The sequence below is a fragment of the Vespula vulgaris genome, chromosome 8 (assembly GCF_905475345.1).
Source record: "Vespula vulgaris chromosome 8, iyVesVulg1.1, whole genome shotgun sequence".
NCBI lineage: Eukaryota > Metazoa > Arthropoda > Insecta > Hymenoptera > Vespidae > Vespula > Vespula vulgaris.
In genome coordinates this window covers 7452721-7478973 of record NC_066593.1, presented here as the reverse complement: position 1 = coordinate 7478973, position 26253 = coordinate 7452721, and the positions used below count along the sequence as shown (strand labels likewise).

The 26253-nt window shown below is 36.1% G+C and overlaps 1 protein-coding gene across 3 annotated transcripts in view; it reads left to right on the top strand.

Moving 5' to 3' along the window:
* LOC127065687 (ankyrin repeat and SAM domain-containing protein 1A-like) overlaps window positions 1–25501 on the top strand; it is a 67377-nt gene extending 41876 nt beyond the window's left edge. For 2 of the 3 annotated variants that reach the window (XM_050998416.1, XM_050998415.1), the window contains 7 exons: window positions 1340–1660; window positions 1789–1916; window positions 2027–2404; window positions 4050–4361; window positions 4462–4620; window positions 4892–5029; window positions 5988–25501. In XM_050998416.1, coding sequence (XP_050854373.1) covers window positions 1340–1660; window positions 1789–1916; window positions 2027–2404; window positions 4050–4361; window positions 4462–4620; window positions 4892–5029; window positions 5988–6599 — 2048 coding nt within the window. In that variant the 3' untranslated portion in view covers window positions 6600–25501. The remainder of the gene's footprint in view (window positions 1–1339; window positions 1661–1788; window positions 1917–2026; window positions 2405–4049; window positions 4362–4461; window positions 4621–4891; window positions 5030–5987) is intronic. The other variant, XM_050998417.1, reaches the window with a different exon arrangement.
* Window positions 25502–26253: the final 752 nt, after the last annotated feature.

The following is a 26253-nucleotide window of genomic DNA, read 5'->3' as shown; positions in this document are numbered from 1 at the left end:
TCAAATTCTTTTATTATGCCTGCGATCATGTTTTTATTCAGAATTTTTATTCTATCACAAATAAGATATTTGATTCTTTGTATCTAACGATACCCAGTAAAAAAATATGGATATACATATGTATAATTTTTTTTAAATGATGATAAATAATAGTTAAAAGTATGATAATAAATAATCATAATATACAATTTTTATTTTAAAAAGAGATAATTACCTCGATACTTTTTTGTTAATTCCACTATCTAGTTTGATTATACTCATCAACAAACTATACACAACAAACTATACACTGCTTCAAAAAAACGAAGGCTTTATATTTGCATTCTTTCACGAGTATGATTTTAACCGAGCTGCATCATCTCGACTGTAAGTAACTTTGTAAGCGCACGAGCACATACGTATCTATATACTTTTTAAAATTCCTGCCCGATGACCGACAAGAAGAACGGGGAAAAAATGTTGGTTATCTGTAAATCATTCGACCCTCGGAAATGTTTTTTCTTTTTTTCTTACACTTTTTTCCTTCCCTTCTGTGCTCTCTCTTTTTCTCTCTTTCTCTCTTTCTCTTTTTTTTTTTTACGGAACGTCGAACTTCAAACGAATTTTTTCTCTGTGACGTCCGTTTATCCGTATTCGTTCTCCACGAGAACACAAGTATGGACATATGTATTGTTCGTATCTGATCGAAGCATTGATCGAACTATGTACCACATAGGATTTAATCTTTTCCGTTTCTCTATAGAAGTACGTCCGTTTTGTCTTTCGAAGAAACAAACGATACATTTTTTTGACAATATCTTTTATGAAATAGTATGAGGCTTAATTCTGTCAAACTTAATTCTTTTCGAAAAAATTAATTTCTCGAGAACATCGAACAATGACGATTTTACAATAAATATTCAACGTATTTATCGATATATGTCTATGTATGTAAGTGATGCATAGATATATGCATTATGGATGCGGCTTATGGTGGGTAGACAGGTATCCACTTGAAATATCTATCGATTGGATAGTAAGATTCGTGGTCGATGAAATGAAAGCTATGCACGAGTCAATTTTCTTTTTTCTCTTCTAAAACATGCATGATATTCATCTCTCATTCGATAAACCGCAATTATAAGTCAATAAATTCATGTTTTACAGTTAAATTTCTTTCTAACGAATTCCCCGATAATGAACGGAATTTTATAAATTTGTTTTTTTCTTTCTGCATTGTTCAAAATCTAATTTCTACATACAAAGAAATAGAACAATGATTTGAATGATAAGGTATAACAATAAAAAGCTTCTTAGCGTGTTAGATATTTATACAAAATTTTGTTATGTTTATCAACAGGTTTGTTAAAGGGCTCCGTCACAGCGGAGCGACCGCGTACATTGCGCCGTTTGCGAAACGTTTACGGACAGACTGCATGCGGAATGGGAACCGGCGGGGAGGGTGGTGGTGGTGGAGAACGTCTTGAAGACGACGAAGTGAATTTCCGATTATCGGATAGGGATCGTGAGAGAGATGAAAAATCACTTAGCATAATGAGTCCGTTCGATGAGCAAGAAGAATGGGCAAAAATTTCTGAGATCATGGCGTCCTTTGGTACAGGACTCGTACGAGAATCAGTTTTCGTCACTGAACTCGAGAAAGAATTCCAAACGAGATTAGGTAATGAAATTATATATCTTAGGATCGTCATATTTCTAATTTTTCGAATGAAATTTGTGGCAATTGAATGTTAACGCGTTCCTTTATAGGATAACGAATAAATATATTTTTCATTTTCTTATTCTCAGGCTTAAGTTCCGATACTAGTAGCAGTCCTATCGTTTCCACATCGGTCGGTCAATGGTTAGCGAGTTTAGGACTCGCTGATTATGAATCTCTTTTCATAAACTATGGTTTCGATGATCTTGAGTTTATAGTAAGTATCTAGGCATATATATATATATATATATATATATATATATATATATATGCTTTTAAGGGTTTGATTTTACTGATTATTTAAATATTTAAATCTTTTACTCGAAGAACGGAGTTCTGGACGAGTCTGACTTAAGAGACATGGGAATCAATAGTGATCAAGAACGTGCGATAATTATGGACGCTGCCGGCTTGTTGAATAAACGCGTGGAAAAGCGTCTTGGTAGTCATTGTCAGAGCGTGGACGAATGGTTGAAAAGTATTCACATGGAGAATTATATGGAGACCTTCAGAAAACATCTCTACACCGACATGGATCGCGTGAGTCGCATCTGGGAAGTCGAGTTGGCTGCAGTGTTAGAGATTCAGAAGCCTGCACATCGAAAGCGAATCCTGGCTTCGGTCAGTGGACCGAATCCTCGAGCTCAGACACGGAATGGTACTGGCCCTAACCTCGAGGATCTCAATAAGGATTTGAACACCTTGGTAAGTCGAATGTTTTTTTAATATATGTATATATCTAACGAGTTATTGCCTATTAATGTATTTACGATTCGATTTTTCTTTAATTTTAATGTTATTTATTTTGAAACCGAATCAAAGGAATCTGGTTGATTTATATTTAAACGATTAATCAGAGAATTTACGGTTGCACGATATATATTTGTGTCAAATGCAGTGGTTATTTCGGTGTGATATGTCGAAACCACTTTCGTGAATATATTATTATTCACGAGTTATAGTAGAAAGTACATCCCGCGTTGGAAGCTTCTATCGATCGCTATTAAAACGACGCGGAAAATTTCGGAAAATTTGTTGAAACCGGGAAAACTACGAAACACCAGAACATTGCGAAGTTTTGGAAAGTTCTTTTCGAAGAGATCAGCGAGAAAATTTCTTCGTTATAAAAGAAAGATGTCATTTCATATCAATATATATATATTACAATTTTGTATATCTGCGATCCGATAAAACAATGCAAACTTTATTTAGATTCGAACGAGTCATTACTTAGCTATTATTAAATCAATTTAAAATTGAACTTGTATGAATTAGAGTAAGAGAAATTTCGTTAATCTCGTGAGGGGAACTCTACACGGTTGAGTAATTGTAAATACGAAAGATCGGTTTTTCGAAACAAACGATCTTTACTGTTGTATAACAAAATCTATTGTCCGACGGATGTGACGCAGGATGATTCCTCGTATGGTATACAATTCGGAAGTGTGATTAAAAGAGAACTCGAACCGTGGAATCGGGAAAGAGAAATAGAAAGAGAGAAAGGGAGAATCGGTCGATCGGTTCGTTGAACGACGGTATCAACGGAACGTAGGTAGTTTCGAATTCGATTGACGCTTGTCGATCGTCAAGCGGAAAAGCGTAAGAGACCAATTTGTCAGGATTATCACATGGTAAGGGAAAGTCAAGAAGAAGATCGGCAAGTTGACGCGTCGATCGACGAGTCGCATCGACGAAGGGATATTAGCGGAATTTAATGAGCTAATTAAGAGAGCGCGAAGCGAAGGGCTTCGTGGATGGTGACTGGTCCATACTAGTGCATTAGGGGTACTATCTGGCATTGTCTGATACGCTCGAGAATTCCGAACAAAAAGCATTAGGTATCGCACGAATGATCAGGCTGAAAGGTTGCTCTTCGATACGTATCCTCGTATCCTCGCGAGTGCGCGCGCAAGTTCACGCATTATATGCGAAAGCTTTACGATACGACCTCTCCAATTAGCCACGATATTTACATTAAGGTGCGATCCAATAAAATCTCATCGAGTGTACGCAGAAACGCATTGTCAGACGGTACTCGTCCTTCGATCATTTCTCGCGTTCACGCACTTATTTTTTCTTTTCTTCTTTCCGAGTGATAACCTCACGTAGCACGACGTTATCGGTAAATGAAAATACGATTTTTTTTCTTGATCTTCGGTATATATATTTTTTCTAACGATAAATGAAAAAAGGAAAAATCGTTTAAGATCACATCGTACGAACTTTATAACGTATCTTGATCTTATTTACGAAAATACCGTGAGAAAGAAGCATCTCAGCGATAGTTTCGATCTTTCGAATAAGCGGGACATATGAATGACGATAGTTTCGTCGTTGTTGGTCTCTGTAGAAAACGAATATACAACAGCTGAAGGAGGAAATACGAGAGAAATTGCCGGAAACAACAGGGGAGAGTAACGGGAGTGTCTCGGTAACCGTAACAAATTCGACGAATACTGGTACACTGAGGCATCGCAAAAACAGACCAGCTCCACAGCCACCCCAACGACCCAGTTCGCACAACGGTGCGATCACTGCTCCTGAACAGCTCGAGATCAGAGCACCTTCGGAATTATTATTTGGCGTACCGTCTACCTTAAAGACGCAATGGAGGCATCAACCCAAGGCTCTAGTCACTGGCTGCGTCACCTACGTTGCCAACGTAAGTCCGATCGTCTAGTTTTTTTTATTCATTTCTCTTATTCATTTAATTGTTTTTGAACAAAAGATGGTACCTCTGCATTATTTTTGAAATTACACAGTACCTGGGCTCCACTGTCGTGAAAGAATTAAGAGGTACCGAATCGACCAAGAAATCTATTCAAAAACTCAAGAAGACTTGTCGTGATACCAGAGTCACGCCTGATATAACTCTTGCCATCTCTTATCGGGGCGTACGATTTTTGAATACATTGACCAACGTAAGATTATTAATCTCGTTGAGTATCAAGAGTTCTTGATCTTTACTCCAAGACTAAGTTAAAAGCCGAAGCAAACTCGACTCGTAATTTAAGTTATCTCTTGTTTTATTGTTAAAGAAAAATAGATAATTGATATCAACATATGTTTAAAATATGTGATAGCTAGACGAAAAATGGGTCATGGTTAAAAGATTAAGAATCTTGGAATTTAAAACGAGTATGGTCGCTCGCTTTCTACATCACTGTTTTTCCAAATTCTTCAATTAAATAGGAGCCAATCTGCGAACATGAGATACGCAACATTCACTGTGCTTGTCAGGATGCCGACGATCTCACACATTTTGCCTACATCACCAAGGATCATGCGAGTCGCACACATTTCTGTCACGTATTTTGCGTGCCAACTATGGTAAATTTATATTGCATCATTTTACTTTCAGTTTTTGTTTTGTTTCGACATTTGAAACTCGTACAGGAAAAAATGAAATCAAGATTGATCACGATCTAATTGTAAAACGATCTTTTAATCGATTTACTCGTTCAATGGATGCTGTTTTTATATCACGGAATAGTCTTATCGATCGTAGTCGTTTGGAAACAAAGTTACGGCTTATGCGCGGTAAAACCTACTCGTAACGTTTGATACTTTGATCTTTGGTCAAAACTTTTGAGCAGTCTCGAAGCTTTGGAACTCTATGAATGAAACTTCACGCTTGTTCCTCACGTTTTGCAACTTTAAAATACCTTCGTCTCTCGGTATGAGTACATGTACATCTTTGATACTGCTTTTTAAAGTTTCCAGGTCGTATAATAAATTCTGACTCGGGCTATAAGTTCTACATAACTAACTTGAAAGCTTAAAGCTAGTCAAGAACATCAATGCGAGCTTTACTATTCATTTCGTATTTGAAATTTTTAATAACACCAGACGATGATTGTCTAAACTTACATTGCAAATGGTTTCACGGTATTTTGTAAATTTGACGATTGTTTCGCGTTATACGTTTTAAGAGAAAAATAATATCTTAAATTACATATTTCGAGTAATATTAATTTCACGTTTGAAAATATTTTATTTTAATAATACAGCTAGAGGTGAATTTACATTACTTCTTATTTATTCCGAAGTGAGTACTGAATGTAAACAAATACATATTCATTAAGATGTATAATATAATTTTAATGACTTTGTAATAAAAGACATCACGTTTTGTTTATATTTGACAATCGTATATCAGTCCAAACGAAAACATAGGTTTTTCCATTATGAAATATTTGTTTACATTTCACGTAATACTGCGGACTTCTGTAGAACACATTCATAACGTTTCCATCAGTGAAAGCGAGAGGTCACGCGTTTGTTTCAGGACCAAGCAACCGAAGTCATCCTAACGTTGGGCCAAGCATTCGAGGTAGCTTATCAGATGGCATTGAGGGACAAGTTGGGGGGACATGCTGTGCGTTCCCAATCGGCCAATCAGTTAGTTTCGCTCTCGAGCTCGACTAAATCCAGTGGAATAATGGCAAAGACATCCTCTCCCGAGTCAACTATTGAACACATCCGAGAGAGCGATCATGAGGTCACTGCAACCATTCCAAGTAATCACAATTCTACGTCGAATCTCAAAGCGAAGCCACGATCCAAGTCCATTCCTAATCCCAACGGTCATTCCGTGAGCACCTCGCAAGAAACCAACTCCAGTTCCAGTTCCGGCTCGAATACAACGGCCAATTGTACGAACTCCGCTTCGAGTCCCAGCTCAAACTCGGTTGCTAGCTCGAATTCGAACACCAGTACCAATCAGACTACCGCGAAGCCTCTGTTAACTCATGGCCGTTCTCACTCCGTAAACGACATCAAGGTGAACGGCAATCAACTTAAGTTGGCTCCTCCGGTACCGGTAGACGACATAGGCGTCGGTGTAAAAGATTTAAAGCCTGGCTCTCGTGCACCGATAGCTCTATCCGAGGAACTCTAAACAATATTTTTCTTCCGATTCATTATCGGATTTTTATTCGGTATACGTGTTTTTAGATTCGATAATCGTTCGTCATTTCGATCGGTCTCGGACTTTCATTATTTTGGGCCTACTATCAATTCATCGATCTTTCATTCGTTCAATAATCGTTCAACAAGCATCCTCTCGCGTTGTTTAGCGATTTTTTTGATTTATTGTCTTCCTTATTGCGATCATAGCAATGTCGAATAATTGCGATCAAAAGTTAATTCATTATAGCTTTGCATTTCGTTCGAACCTAGTCACAGTAAGAAGACAATCGGAAGGACATGGATGTTTCTTCAGAGATAGGAACGAACCATCGATTGAACTTCGATACGAAGATACTATTGGTGATAATACCGTTTCATCAACCTGTTTAATTTCTAATTTCTGTACATTAACATAGGTATGTACATTCTGGAAGGATATCATCATGTACTTTTCAACTATCTTCAAAGTTATGTACATACATGGAGCCTCGAAAATACGCGAAGGTAAGTAGCGAATATTATTCCTTCAATGGCGAGATATTCTCTGATTTTTAATGACGCACACGTAGACCAATCGAGATTAAGTTGAAGCGAAAATATCCGAAGAGTTTCTAACAAATTTTAAGGATTTTACAGATCGTTATCACGTAATCCGACGATAACGATCATATAAATATATTTCATTCTTTAATGAGATCACGGAATCATATGATAATGATAGAAGATACGAATCTTTTCACGTGTACTTATATAATTTTTTACGATAGTATTTCATTCGGAATAAAAGAATTTACATTCGCGAACTGCTATCGTTGAAATTTGTAATATCTAAAAGCGTGTGCGTTAATGGTGATGATTTATTGTGTTAACGATAATTCGTAATTAATTATTCGCGTATTTTGAGCGTATGTTATGTATACTAACACGAGTTATAACATACCTATACGTCATATTATCTCAACGAAAGATCATTTTAAGTTCGAGTCGATGTATCTATCACATTCCCGTTGAAAAAATGGAAGGGGAAAAAAACGAGAGATTTAGTGTATCATGACCCTAGTCCCATAACAAAAACACATACAAAGGCACCGCTTTATCAACCCTTCCAGTAATTATTAGCAATGACTGAGATTCTGAGGCTGAAAAAACCGATATTTTTCCTTTAATCGGAAAAGATCGACGCGAAAGCTGCGTGACATTCGATCGACCACATTTTTCCTAATGATTTTTCGATGATTTTTCGAATTTCTCCAATTTCCAGTTCAAAGTGGCCACTGTTTTTTCGACGTTTCATTATTCAAGACTGAGAGTCCTTATCTCGTTTGATACTTCGCGTTAAGCATAATATTATTATAATGATTACACACATATATATATATATACGTATAGATAACAGTAGTTGTATTTATTGTGTATTAACTAATCCGATTAAAACCTCGCGATTAGAAGACGATGCTTTAGCAAGAGAGCGCAAAAAAAAAGCATAGAAATATATCAATCTATATATATACATACATACATATATATGTATGTGTGCGTGTGTGTAGATGTGGATATGGTTACGTGTATGTACATATATACCTGTATATACGCATGTATACGTAACTATATTTTTATTGAATTATATATATAATACTCGTTAGGATGATTGACGAACGAGCGTAGAAAAAAGATGATACGATCGCAACAAAAATTTTTTTTCGAAAGCAGCTATAGATCAAGAATTCTTGTAAAAGAAAAATGGTCTTGAAAAGATCTAGAAAAGAAAAACGATAAAATCGATGCAAAGAAATAACGTATTACATAGGTCGTAGGACATTGATGTCAGGTCGTTTTGTCAGGATATATATATATATATATATTCTTTTTTTTCCGCAAACGAGCCTAAAAAGAATTTGATAGATATTCGTGAAACTGTAGTGATACTCGAGTGTGATTATGATTTGTTCTAGTGGAAGAACGATGAAAAATGTAGAGAAGGGATAGGATCAAGAAACGATAGAGTTATGACTATAGACAAGGGTTCGAAAAGGAGGAACTCTTTACAAATTCTTTACGAAGTTAATTTTTATTTAAATGTATCACATTTAATTTGAAAATTACGTGACAGTATAATGTAAATTCGTTAGTTGAAAAATATCATTCGTTTTGTTATATTTCAACAAATTTTTTAATTAGAATATTATTTCCAATATTACGAAGAAGATTTTCGAATGGATCTTCTCTTTTTCGATTTGTAAAGAGTTGACACTTAAACGCGTTTAGAGTTATAAAAAAAAAAAAGATGAAAAGGAAACTAAACGTCGAACAACGAACCTATGGTAGCTTTTCACGTTTCTTTTCCATTCTTTTGTAAAAACCAAAGAAGCACATATTCACACGTGCGTTTCTAATCCGACGATGGAAAACGATTTTGTTCGAAAATATCCGAAAGAAGAGCCTTTCAAAAAGGATAGGTTTTTTTTTGTTTTTTGGTTTTGTTTTTATATCGGCTCGAACCTCGGTGAGAATTACGCTCAAACGTTTTTCATCTTCGCAGTAGGTACACACATATTCGCACGCACACACGACACGAATACATAAACAAAAATACGCGTACACACACAGAGACATACAAATATATACACATACGTGTATTAATATGAAGATATACAAATATATCATATCGCAAGCGAAGAGGACGGAAAACGTGTTTTGGTAGAAGAGGAGTACCGAATCTGCGTCGAAGTCATTGATGTTAATTCCCCTTCTCCCTCTACCACCATCACTATTACCCCATCAAAAAGAAAAATGGAAAAAAATGGAAAAAAAATAAAAGATAGAAAATAAACAAAAAGGAAGAAGGATAAGGAAAAATAAAGAGCGAGGGAAATTTTAAACTGCCAAAAATGATACACCAGAAGCATCTCATGGCTGTACGCACATACTTTGTATTTATCGTGTTTACAAATGTAGGTAATTATTCCGTAATAATTAGTACGTAATAGGAATTAAAACGTAAGATTTACTCATGCCGGTTAAAAGTAATAGGAAATGTGAGAAAGAAAGGTGGCATAAAAAAAGAAAAAAAGAAAAAAAAAGAAAAAAGAAAGAGAAAGAAGAGAAGGAAATTTTGAAGTCGAGATGATCGCGCGGTGGCTTCTTTCCTTTTTTGCAAAATAGAGGATGTATTATGTAATATACATTATTAAATATTCTCTCTCAAAACGCTGATGTATCCGCGTAGCAGCTATTTGTAGAATTCGTAGTGCTATTGTAGAAAAAACGAAGATGACAATGATAATAATAATGATGATGATAATGATGATGATGATGATGATGATGATGATGATGATGATGATGATGATGATGATGATGATGATAATGATGATGATGATGATGATGATGACAATGATGATGATGATAATGATGACGACGATGATGATAATGATAATGATGATAATGATAATGATGATGATGATGGTGATGATAACGATGATGATGAAGATGATGAAGATGATGAAGCATGCTCCTTCGGTGTGTCGATAATTATACATAAAAGATTTTACGAAAGATTCATAGATGAATTAGAAAAAAGAATAATATCGTAGTTTTCTGACCGTTCCTAAAGACTCGTTCGTATTACATGAAAATCTTTATATGATCATCATTACATGAAAATCGGTCAGATTTTCTTTCTTTCCCTTTATTACATATATGACATTCGCTAATGCGAGAAGTGCCAACTTTACACCACTGTGTTTCGACCATGCCAGGAAAAACATTACATTATACGGGAGATTATATTGTTAACAATTATTACGGAATAATCGGATATCTTATCAAAGTTGCTAACATTGACTGCCATTATGTATTTCATTTAATGTTCTTCGAAAGATAATTAAATTTATGGCCTAGTTAATCGACAGCTTGTGAAAGAAGAGTAATTTACACAATAATTAAATGTATTAAATCAGTATTATTGTGTGATTCAATGACCAATGGAAATCTTACATTTACTTTATTACAAATTTTCCATAATTTCGCCGCTGAATTCCGTAATATTTGTATGCTCTTTAGGCACATTTTTTTGTAATAATATTTATCGTATGTTATATAGGTTTCTATCTACCATTGATAGTACTATGAAATTTTTAATACAATATTTTTTAGATGGACAATTGTCCGAATAGATATATCAAATATTTCATGAGGAAACAGATAAACAAATGTCGAGATTTTTACTCGTAAATTAGACTCTCGTTATGAATCATCTTGATCTTATTACGGCGATCACAGTGGATTCCTGGGACACATAATGAATTATCAGTCGCACAAAGTGAAATTTTTCTCGGACCAAACGAAAGCCCAAAGGGGTAACTCGTTCGTCACGGATTTACCTCGAAACAATTTTATAAAGCGGTGTTACGTGGCCGCTGTGATTTTTCATAAAGACATTTAACATTTGACTTTCTCTCTCTCTATATATACACACATATATATATATATCTATACATCTATATTTCTCTTTATCTCTTTATCTCTAGTTGGCTGATCGCTATCAACAAAATAAAATTGCTAAGATTCTTCTAGAATATATCGTATCTTCGCATAATAATGAATTTTAAGCAATTTTCCATGCTGCGCCACCGTGACTCAATCTCCCGTAACGATGATAATGTGAATAATAATAGTAATATATAAAGAAATAATATAAATATGTAATATGAACGTGGACGAGCGTATATACGTGCGCGCGCGATAGAGATCGTGTAATTGTCTATAACAAAATTATAACAAAATTTATCTCTCCTTAAAGATGTGAGCTTTAATATAATTTTTATCGTAAGCTTATAACGACATTGATTATCGCTATGTGTCGATAATGTGACCGTTTGTAAATCTGTCATGCTTCTACTAAGACGACTATTTCAATTTTTAGAAAATGTAATTTAACTTAGCAGAAACGAAATAGATTTTGCTCATTACGAAGAGCTTGTCGACATAATTTATCGCCTACTACATAAGGTGTCATTAAACGTAACGTTTACATAAAATATCATCAATTTATAAGAGAGTTCCGTGTCTCGCATCTCTCTTGTGCTCTTCCAACTTAATGACTAAGTCTCGTGATTCAAGTTGAATGACATCCGAGGAGAAGTTATGAATTACATCTCGTTAGGAGATAAATTAATAGCACGCCGGTCTGTTTGCAAAATGTATCACAAAAACTACGTGAATCTTCGCGAAAGCCGATTGAAATCCAAGCGAACTATATTTCCATTTTAATTAAGACCGTTCTAACATTACCCTTTCATTACTATACAAAATCTTATCAACTATTCGAGATAAATGTTGAAATAGTAAATGACAGGTATAGTTTTGATTTTAGAAGTTAAAAACATTCTATCTCAGTAAATCGTGCTTACATTTTCCATCTATTTTTGTTATTCGTTTCAAAAAAAAAAGAAAAAAAAAGAAAAAAGAAATAACTTTTATATTCTTTTACGCTTAGTTTTCTCCTTTTAAAAAAAGTTTTAGGTAGTCAAACTGATCTTCTAATATCTTAAACAAGAATTACTTGAAAGAAAAGTTTGAAAAATATCCGTCTTCGAAGAGTTCGATATATGTTTTATTTTCCAATAAAATTTCGGCGATATGTTAAAATGGAGAAGCAGGCAGATTCTTTCGCGTCGACTCGCACATATCGATCCTCAAACTTGCGGGAACTGATTCCGATGGCAAAGCACAAGTGCAATATCTTGTGAACGCATTACTAGTACGACTCAATGCTCTTTCAAAGGGTTTTCTAACAAACACCTCGAGGCAATGTTTAAAATGAACTTTAAATGTTACGATAAATGAAATGGTACGTATCATTTTCGATTGCTTGTACATCGCCTCGAGATGTTACGTTAATCATTTGGGATGAGATCGTTAATAGAGTGACTCGTTTGATTGTTAATAACATTATTAATCGCCATGGCAGCTTCAGAGTGTGATCAACGGTTCGAATCGATTTTCGAAAAATAGAATCGAGAAAAAGAAAATAAATCTCGACTATCGTATGAATATCGAAAGAGCCATTAATTCAGTCCCGATCTTAATCGAATATCTGCATATATATGTCGCGATGTAGCACGTATTTTCTTTTATTTTTTTTTCAGCTTTCGCAATTCTACGAGAAATTTTCTATATGAATTTCAAAAACGTAGGGAAAATATTCATCACCGAACGATATACTTGTTATAAATAAATATAGATACGCTATAAACTCCAAAATATCATTGTATGTGCAATAAGAAGACAACTGTGTGCATGTGTGTAAGATATGATTTTGATTTTGAAAGAGAAAAAAGATGTTCGACAAGAGATGATCGATCCTCCGAACGTAAGAAAACGAATAAATTCACACGTCGTTCGGACGTTCGATCATCTTCGCCGGGATATAGAGATAAGGTAAAAGGAAACAAAAAAGAAATAAATAAAACAAGATTAAGGAGTACAAGTGCATGTAGAATAATGGTGTATCGGTGTTCTTTTCGAAGCGAAATATTGTTGTGCTATGATGTTCGTAGCACTACGTTAGCGGCTTCAAGTGATTTAGAATTTTTGTATTATTCTTACAATGATTATTATTATTATTATTATTATTATTATTATGACTACTACCATTATTATTATTATTATTATATTATTATATTATTATTAATATTATTAGCATTAGAAAAAATAATATCGTTCCATGAGCGTGAAAGAAACGTCGTGGGAACTGATGCTCGTCAGAGACGCGTACTTTCTTGTCCAAGCGAGATAATGTTCCGATAGTGATATTTAGCGAGTAACGTGCGGATATATTAGTAATATATCATAACTTTAATCTATAGCAGTATTTAAATCGTCGCGTAACGATTGTAATTTATCCTTATTAACAGGACAAAATATCGCCCTCGATTTTGACGATATCTGGTGGTTACAGTTTCCATTTGTCTTATGCCGTCCGAATTATCATTATTCTCGCTACTGCGACCATTGAAAATACAGAAAAAAAAACGGGTTGCATATCCGAGAGTATAATAAAATTGTACAGATTAGTGATATTTTTCTCTTTTAAGAGTCACGTAAGAATTTGTAAATACTTTCACGTACATACGATAAATATAAAAAAACTAGCCACTTCTTTATTTAATGAGCAGTAGCTAGCAAGAATATAATTCGGACTGGTATAATATCTAAATCTTAATCTAATTATTCTCTATTAAGTATTACGTCTTTCTTTTTCTTTTTCTTTCTCTCTCTCTCAAATATTTCAACGACCGCTAACGTCGTGCAAAAGATTCGCAATCATTTAAAGCGATTTTTTCTCTTTTTCTCTTACTGTCAAACTTTTTCAACTTCTCTTTGTCTTTCTCTATCTTGTCATAAATCTAACAGTTCGTCGATCTTGTAAAGAAAATGTAGTTCGAAATTATTCGTAAATTGGTAAAATGAACTCTTTCCATCGCAGGAAACATTTTGATTTAGATTAATGATCGTCGATGTAGATATGTATCACTCATGTATAATACATTAGTAGTTTTTAAATTAAACGTTAAATATTCTAATCGAAATAGCAAGACTATTTCCAAGATAAATATTGGTTTATCGTATTTTCATCATTTGTCAATATCATAATATTTCGAATTTTTTTAATGGACGTATCTTAATAAAATAGACGACGTATTTTTCTTCTAGCTAATATTACACATCTTATATTTTTCTTGAAAGATTAAATTCGTAAAACGAGGAAATAAAGGAAGAAGGGATAAAAGAGAAAAGCGTCAAGGCCGAGGTAATGAGAATGGATGTAAAGAAAAGATTATGTATTCTTGATATACCACTCACACGAAACTCATGTGTGTGTGTTGTATAATAATAAAAGAGGAATGGAGAGAAAGAGCGTTGTAATATAAAGTAGAAAAAAGAAAGAAAGAAAGAGGGAGAGAGAGAGAGAGAGAGAGAAATTTATATCTTGATAAACGCGCGACTTTGTGCAAAGAAAAGGTCGCGAAGGAACGAGAGAAAATGGGACGATTGTTCGATCGTAAGTTCGTATCTTCTTTGGAAGTGGTATTTTCAGCATCATTGTTTCTATGAGTTTCTAGATTGGATCGTTGGTCTAGATGTATTATATGATTTCTTTTTCTTTTCTTTCTTTTTCTTATTTTTAATCACGCTCGTCGTTCTTTTTTTCTTTTTTTTCTTTTCTTGTCCAGTTCTGCGTCCAGAACAGCGATATATGTATGTATGTATACAGAATGACGAAAGAGCCTAGCATTCAATTCGTATAGAACGCGTTAGTATGTACTTGTAGGAATAAAAGAATAGATTGGAAGTATTTTATTCGTTCATAGATTCTTTATGAGAAATCATTGTCTTTCAAAAAGCGTATAATAGTTATTCGTGTTAAGGCGAAGGTTCTTCGACTTCCTGTAAACTTACGATTTAATATTATACTTTCTTTTTATGTGAGATGTTATTCGCGATTTACCATCGAACGACTTCGGGAATGTACGTATAATTTAATTACGAATTAGACGAAGAGGCGAAAGGATGGAAAATGAGAATTGGATAAACGCTTAGAATGAGAAATATTTTTCTCGGGGAATCGATACCTATATATATATATATTTATATATATTGTCATTTCACAAATTTTACTATCTTTTTCTTTTTTCTTGTTTCTTTTTTATATTTCATCTTAAAAAGTACATATACGAACAATCTCGAGACTCGACACAGATATTTTTGGCAATAATGCAAACAGTATACAATATAGCAATAAGTAAAATTATCAAGTTGACAATTTAAGTAGTCACAGTTAATATTTAAAATACCATACACAGTAGCAATATATTGTTTTTCGATATTGAATCGCGCAATCATGTTTTTTCGATATTACATACCTATTAATACCACAACGAGATAATAAATCTTGTAATTTTCACACGATTTGTAGTACAACACAATTGGTGCAGCGACCACGAAGATATTTATCCCATTAAATCATTATTTTTCGAAGGAAGTTCAGAGGCAAAATGAGTCAATTGCATTGTGTTCGTAATTATTTACGTGCGTACGTAAAATTGACTCGTTTTGTTCGTTTAAAAAGTTGCTTATATCCTCATAGGTTCGTATTTAAATCATTAATGAATTTTATAATTTCGATGTATAATTTTAAAAAATTGAAAAGGGAAAAGATTTGTAGGTGGACAATGACAAAAAATAAAAAAAAAAGAAGCATAGGATCGTGCGATTTGTAAAAATGACGAGACAATTTTGTGAGGCTCGTCGTCTGATCATCGAAATTTTCATAAAATATTAAAGAAACAACAGAGAGAACTCAAAAGAATTTTCGGGTCGAATGAAATTGGTTTCTCGATAGATTTCGAGTGGAAAGTTCGATGGCTTCGACGATGTAGCGTTTTTTCCCAAATGGAAAATATTGGATATTTACGTTGAAGTTCAAAAGGAAGGAAAGGCGTGCGAGTGGTCAGGACTTTTTGAAATCAAACGAAGGTAAAGAAAAGAATATAAAAAGAAGAAGGAGAAGAGATGCATTATTCGTATTAAAAGCTGTTGCCGAAGATGCCATAATAATATGATAAATGCGCTATTTTATACCAAGCAGCTTGATTAGACGCAAACTTCCTACGTTCTTGTATACATTATATTTATTATTGTTCATGTTTATTAGAATGATATATATATGAAAAAGAGATTATTCCCTGGATATCTATAACGCCTTGAGGAAAATAAAATGAATACTTTATGGGAAATAGATGGTCGAATCATTGAACACATTTCTCCAAGTTTTAATATTTTCTTTTAATGAAAAATTTTTTTTTATCTAAAGTGAAAATTACGTATTATAAGCTAAATGTAATAAAAGGGTGAGTAAAATTATTATTTATTTACTTAACGTAGAAACGATTTTTACATAACGTTCTTCTTTTTATTCTCTACTTTTCATAATTTATAACAATGAAAATCGAGAAAGTTTATTTGAAAGACAATATATATTCATAAAATATTCAGATGCCCTCGTGCATTTATGCAAAATACGATATAAAAGATAGACATCGAGTAGAAAATGAATAAGATATAACGCTGTTTTAAGTTATGCTCGATGTTATCTGTTTATTTATTTTCCACTAGTCAAAAAGGAGATTGTCCATTGTCTTTTAAAGACAAATCAAAACAAGTTTTCCTACCTTAGAAAATAGCATTGTTAACCGATGCGATTCGATGGCTTGCACTTTGTACTTTCTCGGAAAGTCTTCCTTCCGCTTCCGGCCGACGGGAACGTGGAACGCCGCAAGGTAAGCAGGCGGCCTATGGTAAAGATGTTAATTAACCAAGTTTCAGTCTTAACAAAGTTTTTCGATTAGCCAGTAAATTGTTATACGATGCGGGTGCGGCTTGCCGCTTCGTCATTATTTCTCTCTCTCTCTCTTTTTCTCTTTCTCTCTTTCTCTCTTTCTCTCTCTCTCTCTCTCTTTCTCTTTCCCTTTCTCTTTCTTCTTCTCATTCTTCCTCTCCTTTGCTTTCCCAAACAAATCCAAAATTGTAGTAACCAAACGCAGCGAAATAATAGAAAGTCGAGCGCGGAAAAGTTTAGTCGTTAAGAACACCGTCCTTGCTTGAGAAATTCTATAGAACGCCGATCGTTCTCGTCTAAGAGTTTGGATAATCATTTTGTAAATGTAAAATGTTTTTTACATTACAAAAGGAATATGATAGTTTGCTCGTTAGAAGAAAAAAAAGAAAAAGAGTAAGAGCACAAGGTATACATTTTAATAATCTTTTCGAAACTTTTTCACATACATCATTGAATAATAAAAAAATGAGTAGGGACAATTAACCGAATATAAATTTATATTCAATTAATTACGAATATTATCGAATATTTGTTGTATATATATATATATATATATATATATATATATATATATGTATATGTATATGTATATGTATATATTAGATAGTAAATTAAATAACGCTGATCGCTTTTAATTGTCTTTAAATATCTCCAAATATTTTACGCGTTCTCGTCTGACATTATCCAGAACTTCGAAATACGAGACACGTGCGTTTTATCGACGATTGCGAAAAACGATTGCAATCAGCATTCTACATTAAACTGTTCAGAATAATCCGATTTAATTAACATTATCAACGAATTCCGTACGAATGATCGCTCGATTCTATGCTCTAACGATCCGGTCAAAGTCACGTCGGACATTTAAATCCGAATACGCAATTGATTATATCGTTTTAAACACGAAACCTAGCTAGTAATTACTAAACAAAATAAAAAGAAGTACGAACCAATTACGATTCACTTTTTCATTAATTTCCTCCTATCTCTTTTGATTTATGCGAATGAAATTATAAATCGTTAATAAAATTATTAAATTTATCGTCATTATCATCTAAAAAATCATCTATATATCCATTTCATTCTCTCGAAGAAACGTTTGGAAACCTTAAGAAATATAACCCCAAATCCTTCGTGAAACATTCGAGTGGTGTCAACGATATCTCTTCGCACGATCGAAGCGGAAAGATCGCGCCTTCGTTCAGCTCGCTTATCGAGAGTAATTCGAGCGTATATCGGACGACGAGGAGAGAAAAGAAATCTGGAAAAGGAGAGAAATAAAGCGAGAGGGAGAGAAAGAGAAAGAGAAAAAGAGAGAGAGATAGAGTGAGTGAGAGGAAAAGGAGAGGAAGAGGTGGAAGAGGAGAGAAAATAAAAAGATAAACGAGGGAACGAATGGTGGAAAGAGGGACGAGGCAAGGGGAATAGAGTCCCAAGCCGATAGTAGAAATACGGGCGGTCGTTCGAGTGAAGTATCTCGATGAATATGAAAGTGACAGGCGCGTAATCCTAGGGGGGCAAATTTATCTGACCTCTCCGTGGATATCGAGGCCGGCGTTTGACCTGGGTCCACGGAAACGACTCTCTCCCTTCTCTTCTTTTCTTTCTCTCTCTCTCTCTCTTTCTCATTTGGTGTTCGTCCTTCTCTCTTTTTCTCTTTCTCTCTTTCGAAGGGACAGATAACGTATCGCGACTCGCACAAAATCGTACGCGGAACCCATTCGTTTCGTTGCACGCTCGCGTATATTACGCCTTATCCTTCTTCCTGCACCCCAGCCCACCTCGAGATTGATATACAATCCATTCGTAAATGATCTTTACCCTCCAACATGGGAAACGGGAGCGTTAATTAATTTTCGGACATTTATATCTCACGGGATTGCCTCATTTCCTCGAATCTAATAGTTCTTCGTAACTTTACGAAATCGTGGTAATTCTTGACGATCGCTCGACGAATCCGTTTTACGCACGATTTAATCTTGTTAGTTCAAGATTTTAATTAAACTGTATCAAGAACCATATATTAAAATATAAAATTTTATATATTTATATATGTTGCGAAAGAAAAGAAGAATGAGACGACTTCGTTGAGGAATGGACGTCGTTTGTATGTCGAAAGATCGTATATCGAGAAAATTCTTACGAAGAAAGATATAATAGATGAGAGAGAAAAACTCGTACTATATATGATTGGTGCCTTGTGTTTCAATGTTGCCGTCGGCCGATGGCGTACTTTGACCGAGAAAAATTGTACGTTGATATGATCGATGAGACGGGTTTCGATTCGACGACATTTTGGAGGACAAATTGGATCTTTCCAAGAGGACGGAGGCAGAAACAAGAAGAAGTAGATTTGTATATATACTATATATATATATATATATATATATATATATATATCAGGGGGGGATCGATGTGGAGGAGGAATGAAGTGGGTAAGGAAGCGTGATTTGTCGAAGGAATACGCCTGTCGACATAGAACCGTGCTTTCGTCCGCTGAAATCGGCGATTTTCTCTTGCCAGGCACGTCGTTGCCTCCGGATCCAAGGATTTTCTCGATTCTGATCCGTCTTTTCGTGTCTCTTTTCTTCGTTACCTTCTTGCAAAGGAGAACCGTCCGCGCCATTGTTTGCTCGCATATCTTCTCCACGCACTTTCTTTTTTATCTCTGAGTATATGCGCGAGAGAAAACGTGTCACGCACACACCACCTACTCGTTTATTTCTTTTCTTACGCACGATAGCGAGGGGTGCTCCTTCTTGCTATGGCTTCACTCTAGATTTCGAAAAAAAATAAGCTTATCAAAAACGACGATAAGGATGCGGGTTAAACATCTGTCATCGACTAAGGATGAATTTATATCTACGTATGCGAATGTTTCTTATCACTTATATTCTGATAAAAGAAGAGACTCTTATTTAAATTAAAATTGTAAAGAAACACAATGATTCGTATCTTTTCAAATTATTCGTATTATTAATCGGTAAATTTGAAACTCGAACCTTTAATAATGTTCACTGCATTTCATTCTACGACGAAACTCTCATTTTGATAGAATTATTCCGCGTATGCTAGAGTAAAACTTTCATGCTTTGCTGTTTAACAGTTAAGTAATACCGACTAGAAGGAAATTTTTGGCAAATGGTTGCTTCGCTAACTTTTGAAATATTTGTTAAAACGGAGTAAGACTTATATAATGTATTTAATTGTAAATTGTTAACATCATTAAATTTCTCATGGTTATTTAAATTTGAATTAGATTAATTAAAAACGCGACATACAATTTTTGATTTTTACTTCTTTTTCTTTTTTTTCTTTCTATTCACGATAGCAAACATTATTTCAACGAACTAAGGATATTAGGAGGTACTTCTAACGCAAACAATATCATTTTCCAATCTCACCCTGTCAGCGAAACAAACCCTTGGAATAACTTTGCAAACATTCTCTCTAAACGTTGCCACGAGCCGTTTGTTTAAGACGATTCTGTTTTTTCTCCTGCTCCAACCTATTAAAAATCTATGAAGCGAACTATTAAATGTCTCTTTTTAGAATAGAAAAAAAATAGAAAAAAAATATCTTCTTTCTATCCTTTATCCCGTTTCTTCGTCGAAGCGTGACGAATATCGGCACACGATGTCGAGAAAAACTCTATGCATTGCCTGGGGTTCAGCTTTTGGAAATCGTACGTGGTACCATCAAAAGTGAAACTACTCGTCTCCGTTTTTTTTTGTCATATTGTCATTTGGCCACGCGGCTCAAAGACACGCTGAAATTGTGTATTTTCACCCTCTTTCTTTTTTTCTCGTCAGTTAAAGCAATCAAATGCACATGGAAAGAGAGAGAGAGAGAGAGAGAGAGAGAGAGTGTGGAAAAAGGTGGAAACAACCCTCGAGGATTGGCCACTGAAGACACCCACGGACGGGCACGCCCGTGTAGTGAAACGTCAGTCAGGCTTAGGACAGGATCTAGATGTTATCTAAGACACAGCTCGTTGCACGGGGCGACGCGTCTCGCTCGTAGCTTTCCACGTGCATACACCACATCGTTTCTATACACATGTACGTGTGTGAAACGTATCTGTCTCCTTGTTATGTGTGCGCGTATAAGCACACTTTGTATCTATAGCAGACTAATTATTCCGAGCACCCTCCATGTGACGAATCGCACGTTTGAAGCCGTGTGATGTGTTGCGTATCAAGGAATGCGTTCAATTATCGATACTTAGATTTTCAATGCGATTACAATTCTGATATTCAGATTTGCAAATGTTTTTCAAAAATCTATTTTTATATACAGTTGCGTATAATAAACTTTTTTATATGAAACTCGAAAGAATTCCAAAAGTACTTTAATTTTTACTTTTTTTGTTTTTTAATGGTATATTTTCATCTTTATAAATGTTCATGATTATGGAGATAAAGATTAATAAATTTATTTTCTGAACTTTAAACATCAAGTTAAGAGCAAGAGAGTAAGGATGAATTCGTTATCATCGACAAATTGACAATTGGAAATTTGAGGATAGTGTTTGACAATCTACAAAATTATACTCTCTATCTACGGTACAGTCGCGTGCAATGATTGAAATCCTGATGTTCGAAATGAGCAGCCGTAGTGCGTATTGATGCTCGAGGACATTCCCGTTGCTGTTGGTTAGGTCCGTGAATTTCAACTTTGTTCACGCTATCGACGTGGTATTCGCGGTTTAATGATGGTGATATTTGGAACCATACTGATTTTATCAACAAACGTCAAGGAATAATGAATGTTTTCTTCGATCAAAACATCACGATTCTCTGTCTCTTTGATTGCCAACTATCTTCTGCTAAAGTAAAATTCATTATGATGTAAAATCTGTTATGCAAGATCTCGAATTGTTTCAGACTTGGCCTGTCATTGATGATGGAAACACGATCAAAGTTTTGAAGGAGTAAAATTAATTGCGATCAAGATCGTAAATTGTTACTGGTTTAGAATGTCGTTGATCATGGAAACACACTGAAAGTTTTCATAAATCGAGGAAGATATATAGAAAGGAAAAGAAGAAAAGAGAGAGAGAGAGAGAGAGAGAGAGAGATAACAGGGACTAGCTATGTACATATTCTCCATATTGCTAATGTCTCTCCCTTCCGCACGGATATTCCTCCATTCCCTCTTCCATCGCCCTCTTTGGCGTACTACCCTCTTCGATCCCTCAGTCTGCTTGCAAGCATCTACTCACATACACACATATACGTACACAGATAGATACATGTACAGAATGAGAGAGATAGATGAACGCATACGAATACGAAGGCGCATATTCACGCAGACACGGCAGAGCGAGGCTGCGACTGACGCCGGGCATCGAGAGAGCTCCCGGGTATCTATCGGATAATTAGCCGGTGATTACGTGGCAGTCATTCGGGCGGATATCAGCACCCTCGGCCCTAGGCCCTCGGCCTCACCCTCGCCCTTGGGCAAGAGGGCGTAGACCGTAGTAGAGCCTTCGACCTGTACTTCCTCTCTCTCTCTCTCTTCTCCCATGTACGTACGGACACGCAAGCACGCGCACACGCGCACACATGCGCGAACACACACACACACATTTTCTCCGATCCTCCGTTTCCTCTTCGCTCAGCTTGAACGGCCGACGTTCACAAGCCAGTTCAGTCTCTCTCAGAGGGAGAGAGAGAGAGAGAGAGAGAGAGAGAGAGAGAGAGAGAGAGAGAGAGAGAGAGAGAGAGAGGCAAACCCGTACTTCCTGCATCTCGTTACTGACGCCCAATGCACTGCTGGCTCGCATTATAGCCCGTGGATAGCGCAGTTTCAGGTGCACCTCTAGATACTCGAGTGTGTTTGTACGTTCGCGCATGTGGATGCACTTGCAGGTAGTGTGTCGACGCGGAGATGGTCGACGTACATATATAGTTATATGTGGATCGAGGCGAGTGAGAAAGAGAAAGAGAGAGATAGAGAGAGAAGAGAGAGGAAGAAGAGGGTCTACCAAGAGGGTGGATAAAGCCTCGGGCTGTCACCAATGAGCCTACCATCCGGCGTCGTCAAACAATCTCATTATCATTCGATTCACACATGGTAATAGAGAAAGGAGAGATTTGATGTTGGCGAACGTTGCAATGGTACAATTAAGTATCAATCCTTATAATTTTTAATTTTACAATTAACTACAATCTTTATAATTTTCAATTAAACTCGATATATTTCATTCAACTTCAGAAAATTATTAATATTGAAATTGGGATTTAATCATGCGAAGGATGCATAAAGGCTTTATTAGAATTAAAAAAAAATTCTTACGGTCTACTCGTTCATATCTGATTTCGAAACATTGAAAGTCAGCAAGCGATTAAAAAGATTCTGATCAAACAGAAAAACGTAGCACGAAAGAGAATACGTTTGAAACGACAAAGAACTCAGGGGTACCAAATTCCCTCTGCGTTTCACCCTCTCGCGCTTCGAGGAGTCAAGAGAAAAAAAAGAAAGAAACAGGAGTAAAAGTACACCGCGAGTGAGATCAAGAGAGAAAAAGAGGAAAAAAAACAGAAAGAAAGAGAGAGAGAGAGAGAAAAAATAGCACGGCGCAATTAAATAATTTAAGCGTATAGACCGGCGCGCACGCGACTGGAACTTCAAAAGTGCCACCGCATGTGGGCACGGATACGATCGGGGAAGTTAATTGAAGCTTCTCTTTTTTCTGCCGACCCCCTTTCTACCTCCTTCTCTTCTATTTCTCTCTCTCTCTCTCTCTCTCTCTCTCACTCTTTTTCTTGCTTCCGCGCTCATTCTCTCGCGGTCTTTCGCATTACGTAAGTCGAGTTCGTTGAAGTGTTCCCATTGGAGGCGCACGCGTACGCCTCTTCATGTACCCGCTTCGCGGATCGCAAAGCCAAAGCGATTGAGTCATTCATCGGGAATAAAAACATACAACAAACTTTTGGTGACAGAGAAAGGGTCGGAGGGAGGTGCGGGAACGTAGTTGTATACCAAGAGAAAGAAAGAGAAAGAGCGAAGAAATATTGAGAGGAACTCGTGTGACGTCACGAGCAGAAGGCATTCAGATTGAAGAGCGCTCGATGACTCTTGAAATTTGTATTACCATTAATAACGACGCGGGGGTGCGTGCGCGCGAGCTTACTTTATCCCTTTCTCTCTTTCTCTCCCTCTTTCTTTCTTTCTTTATTTCTCTCTTTCTTCCTCGCTTTAGTTGTAACGCATACGGAAGGAAAACGAAAAATCCGAACGATCGAGTGCGTTCGCGTGACTCGCACGAGTCACAGAGATTCTCAATATTTTCAGTATTGAATGAATGAATAGGAAGAGTATCGTGATATAAATTTTACGATTTAAAAGTATATTATTCGATCGGAAGAATCTCGTTGTTTGAGTTCATTCGGAAATTATCGAAGATCTTTTATTAATACTACGTATCTTTTTTAGATTGTCTTGACAAACGACGATGAGGTGAAAATCACGATTGAAGAATACTTGCTTTGGATTAAAAAGATTTAAAAGGAATCAACAATGTTCAAGATACGTACATATATTAACATTGTAATATTAACTTGTTATGATTTTTATAGGTCTCTCGAAAAAAGATCTCTGATCCAAATGATAATTGGCGACTAAACGTTTTCATCTTTGAACAAATCAAATAATTTGTAACAAGTTCACATAGAATATATCGGAGAACCACTGGTGTAGGTGGTGCTATGTCGTGGCGTGCGTGCTAGAGGCGCCTCTACGTTGAACCCCTCTCACCCCTTGACAGTCATCACCATCAGCAGTAGTTGCGAGTAAAAGAGAGAGAGAGAGAGAGAAAGAGAGAGAGAAACAGAGAACTGCATTTCGTGGCGTTGTTCGCAAGGGGTAGCGATACACGTACGTCGCCAACGTATCCAACCAACCCTCATTCCTCAACCAACTGGACTACTACTCGCTGGCGCACCATCCAGGTCGACACTCACCCGCAAATATAATTACTGCCGTTTAAGCTGCTTCCATTGTGTGCCGAACGCTTGACTTGTTCGACGTCGCGCACAACCGCCACGGTTAGATCGCACGAAAAGCGAACGGACCGTAGGGGTAGAGATGAGAGAGAAAGAGAGAGAGAGAGAGAGAGAGAGAGAGAGAGAGAGAGAGGAAGAGAGAGAAAGAGAGAGAGAGAGAGAAAGAGAGAGAGAGAGAGAGAGAGAGAAACGATTGGACTTCTGGGTATTCGTACTCGATGCGTATTGTTCGTCCAATTGAAATCAATGCTGTGACGCAAGCGAGAGTTTCGTTTCTCACGTTACGAATCTACACTGTCCTACAGCGATGCGTGAAACCAAGGGTTGCGTTGAATCTCCGTTCAACTTGCTATATGCATCACTTATCGAGAATGATTTCGTTCGAAAAGGAATATTTACCGATCTATCCACGAATATTTGAAGAATTTCGTATCTTCCTTGAAGAGTATCTTTGTATTTAGAATAAATATTGGTTTTACTGTACTACTTCGATATCGATAACCTTCGAAATATATGTATTTTTGTGAATTCTTTTTTAAAATTATATAATTCTTTTTTCTATACGAAACATCATTAAATTCTTTTTCTTTTTTTTTGCTTCGCGCACGATCGATTTCAGCAGTAATTTCTGAAACGAATTAAGATTTACTAAACGATTTCAAACTTAATTGTCTTTCGCGGAATGGACTTGAACCTCAAAGCTCCGTCTCTCATTAAACACGCAAAAAGCGCTCGAGACGAAAGCCAAGTGCATTGTCGAATAATAATCGGGGCCGAAAATCGAAAAGGTCGCTTCGCTCTGATCGGTACATCGAATAGAAAGATCAGGGGAAAGAAAACGCAAGAGAAAGAGAAAGAAAGAGAAAAAGAAAGAGAAAGTCAGAGCCCTCCGCGACGCGTACAATTCCATTATGGAGTTCGAGTGCTTTTCGCGTTAAAAAGAGGGAGAAGGGATTCGTCGTCTTGAGCGGCAAATTGTTTTCCCTGGAAATTTCGCAGCCGTCATTTCGCACGTTTCCCGAGCTTTTCGCCGCGCTCTTTTCCGTGTACGTGTTCTTTTTCTGTCTCTCTTTCTCTTTCTCTCTCTGTCTCTCTTTATTTCTCTCGTTCTCCCTTTTCATCCCTCTCTCTTCTTTGGTCTCTGTACGTCCTCGTCGCCAGCAGCAACACCGCCATCCCTTGCCCCTTCTTTTCACCGTTAGCCGTTCTTTTTGACGCATGCGTGAATATCGTAT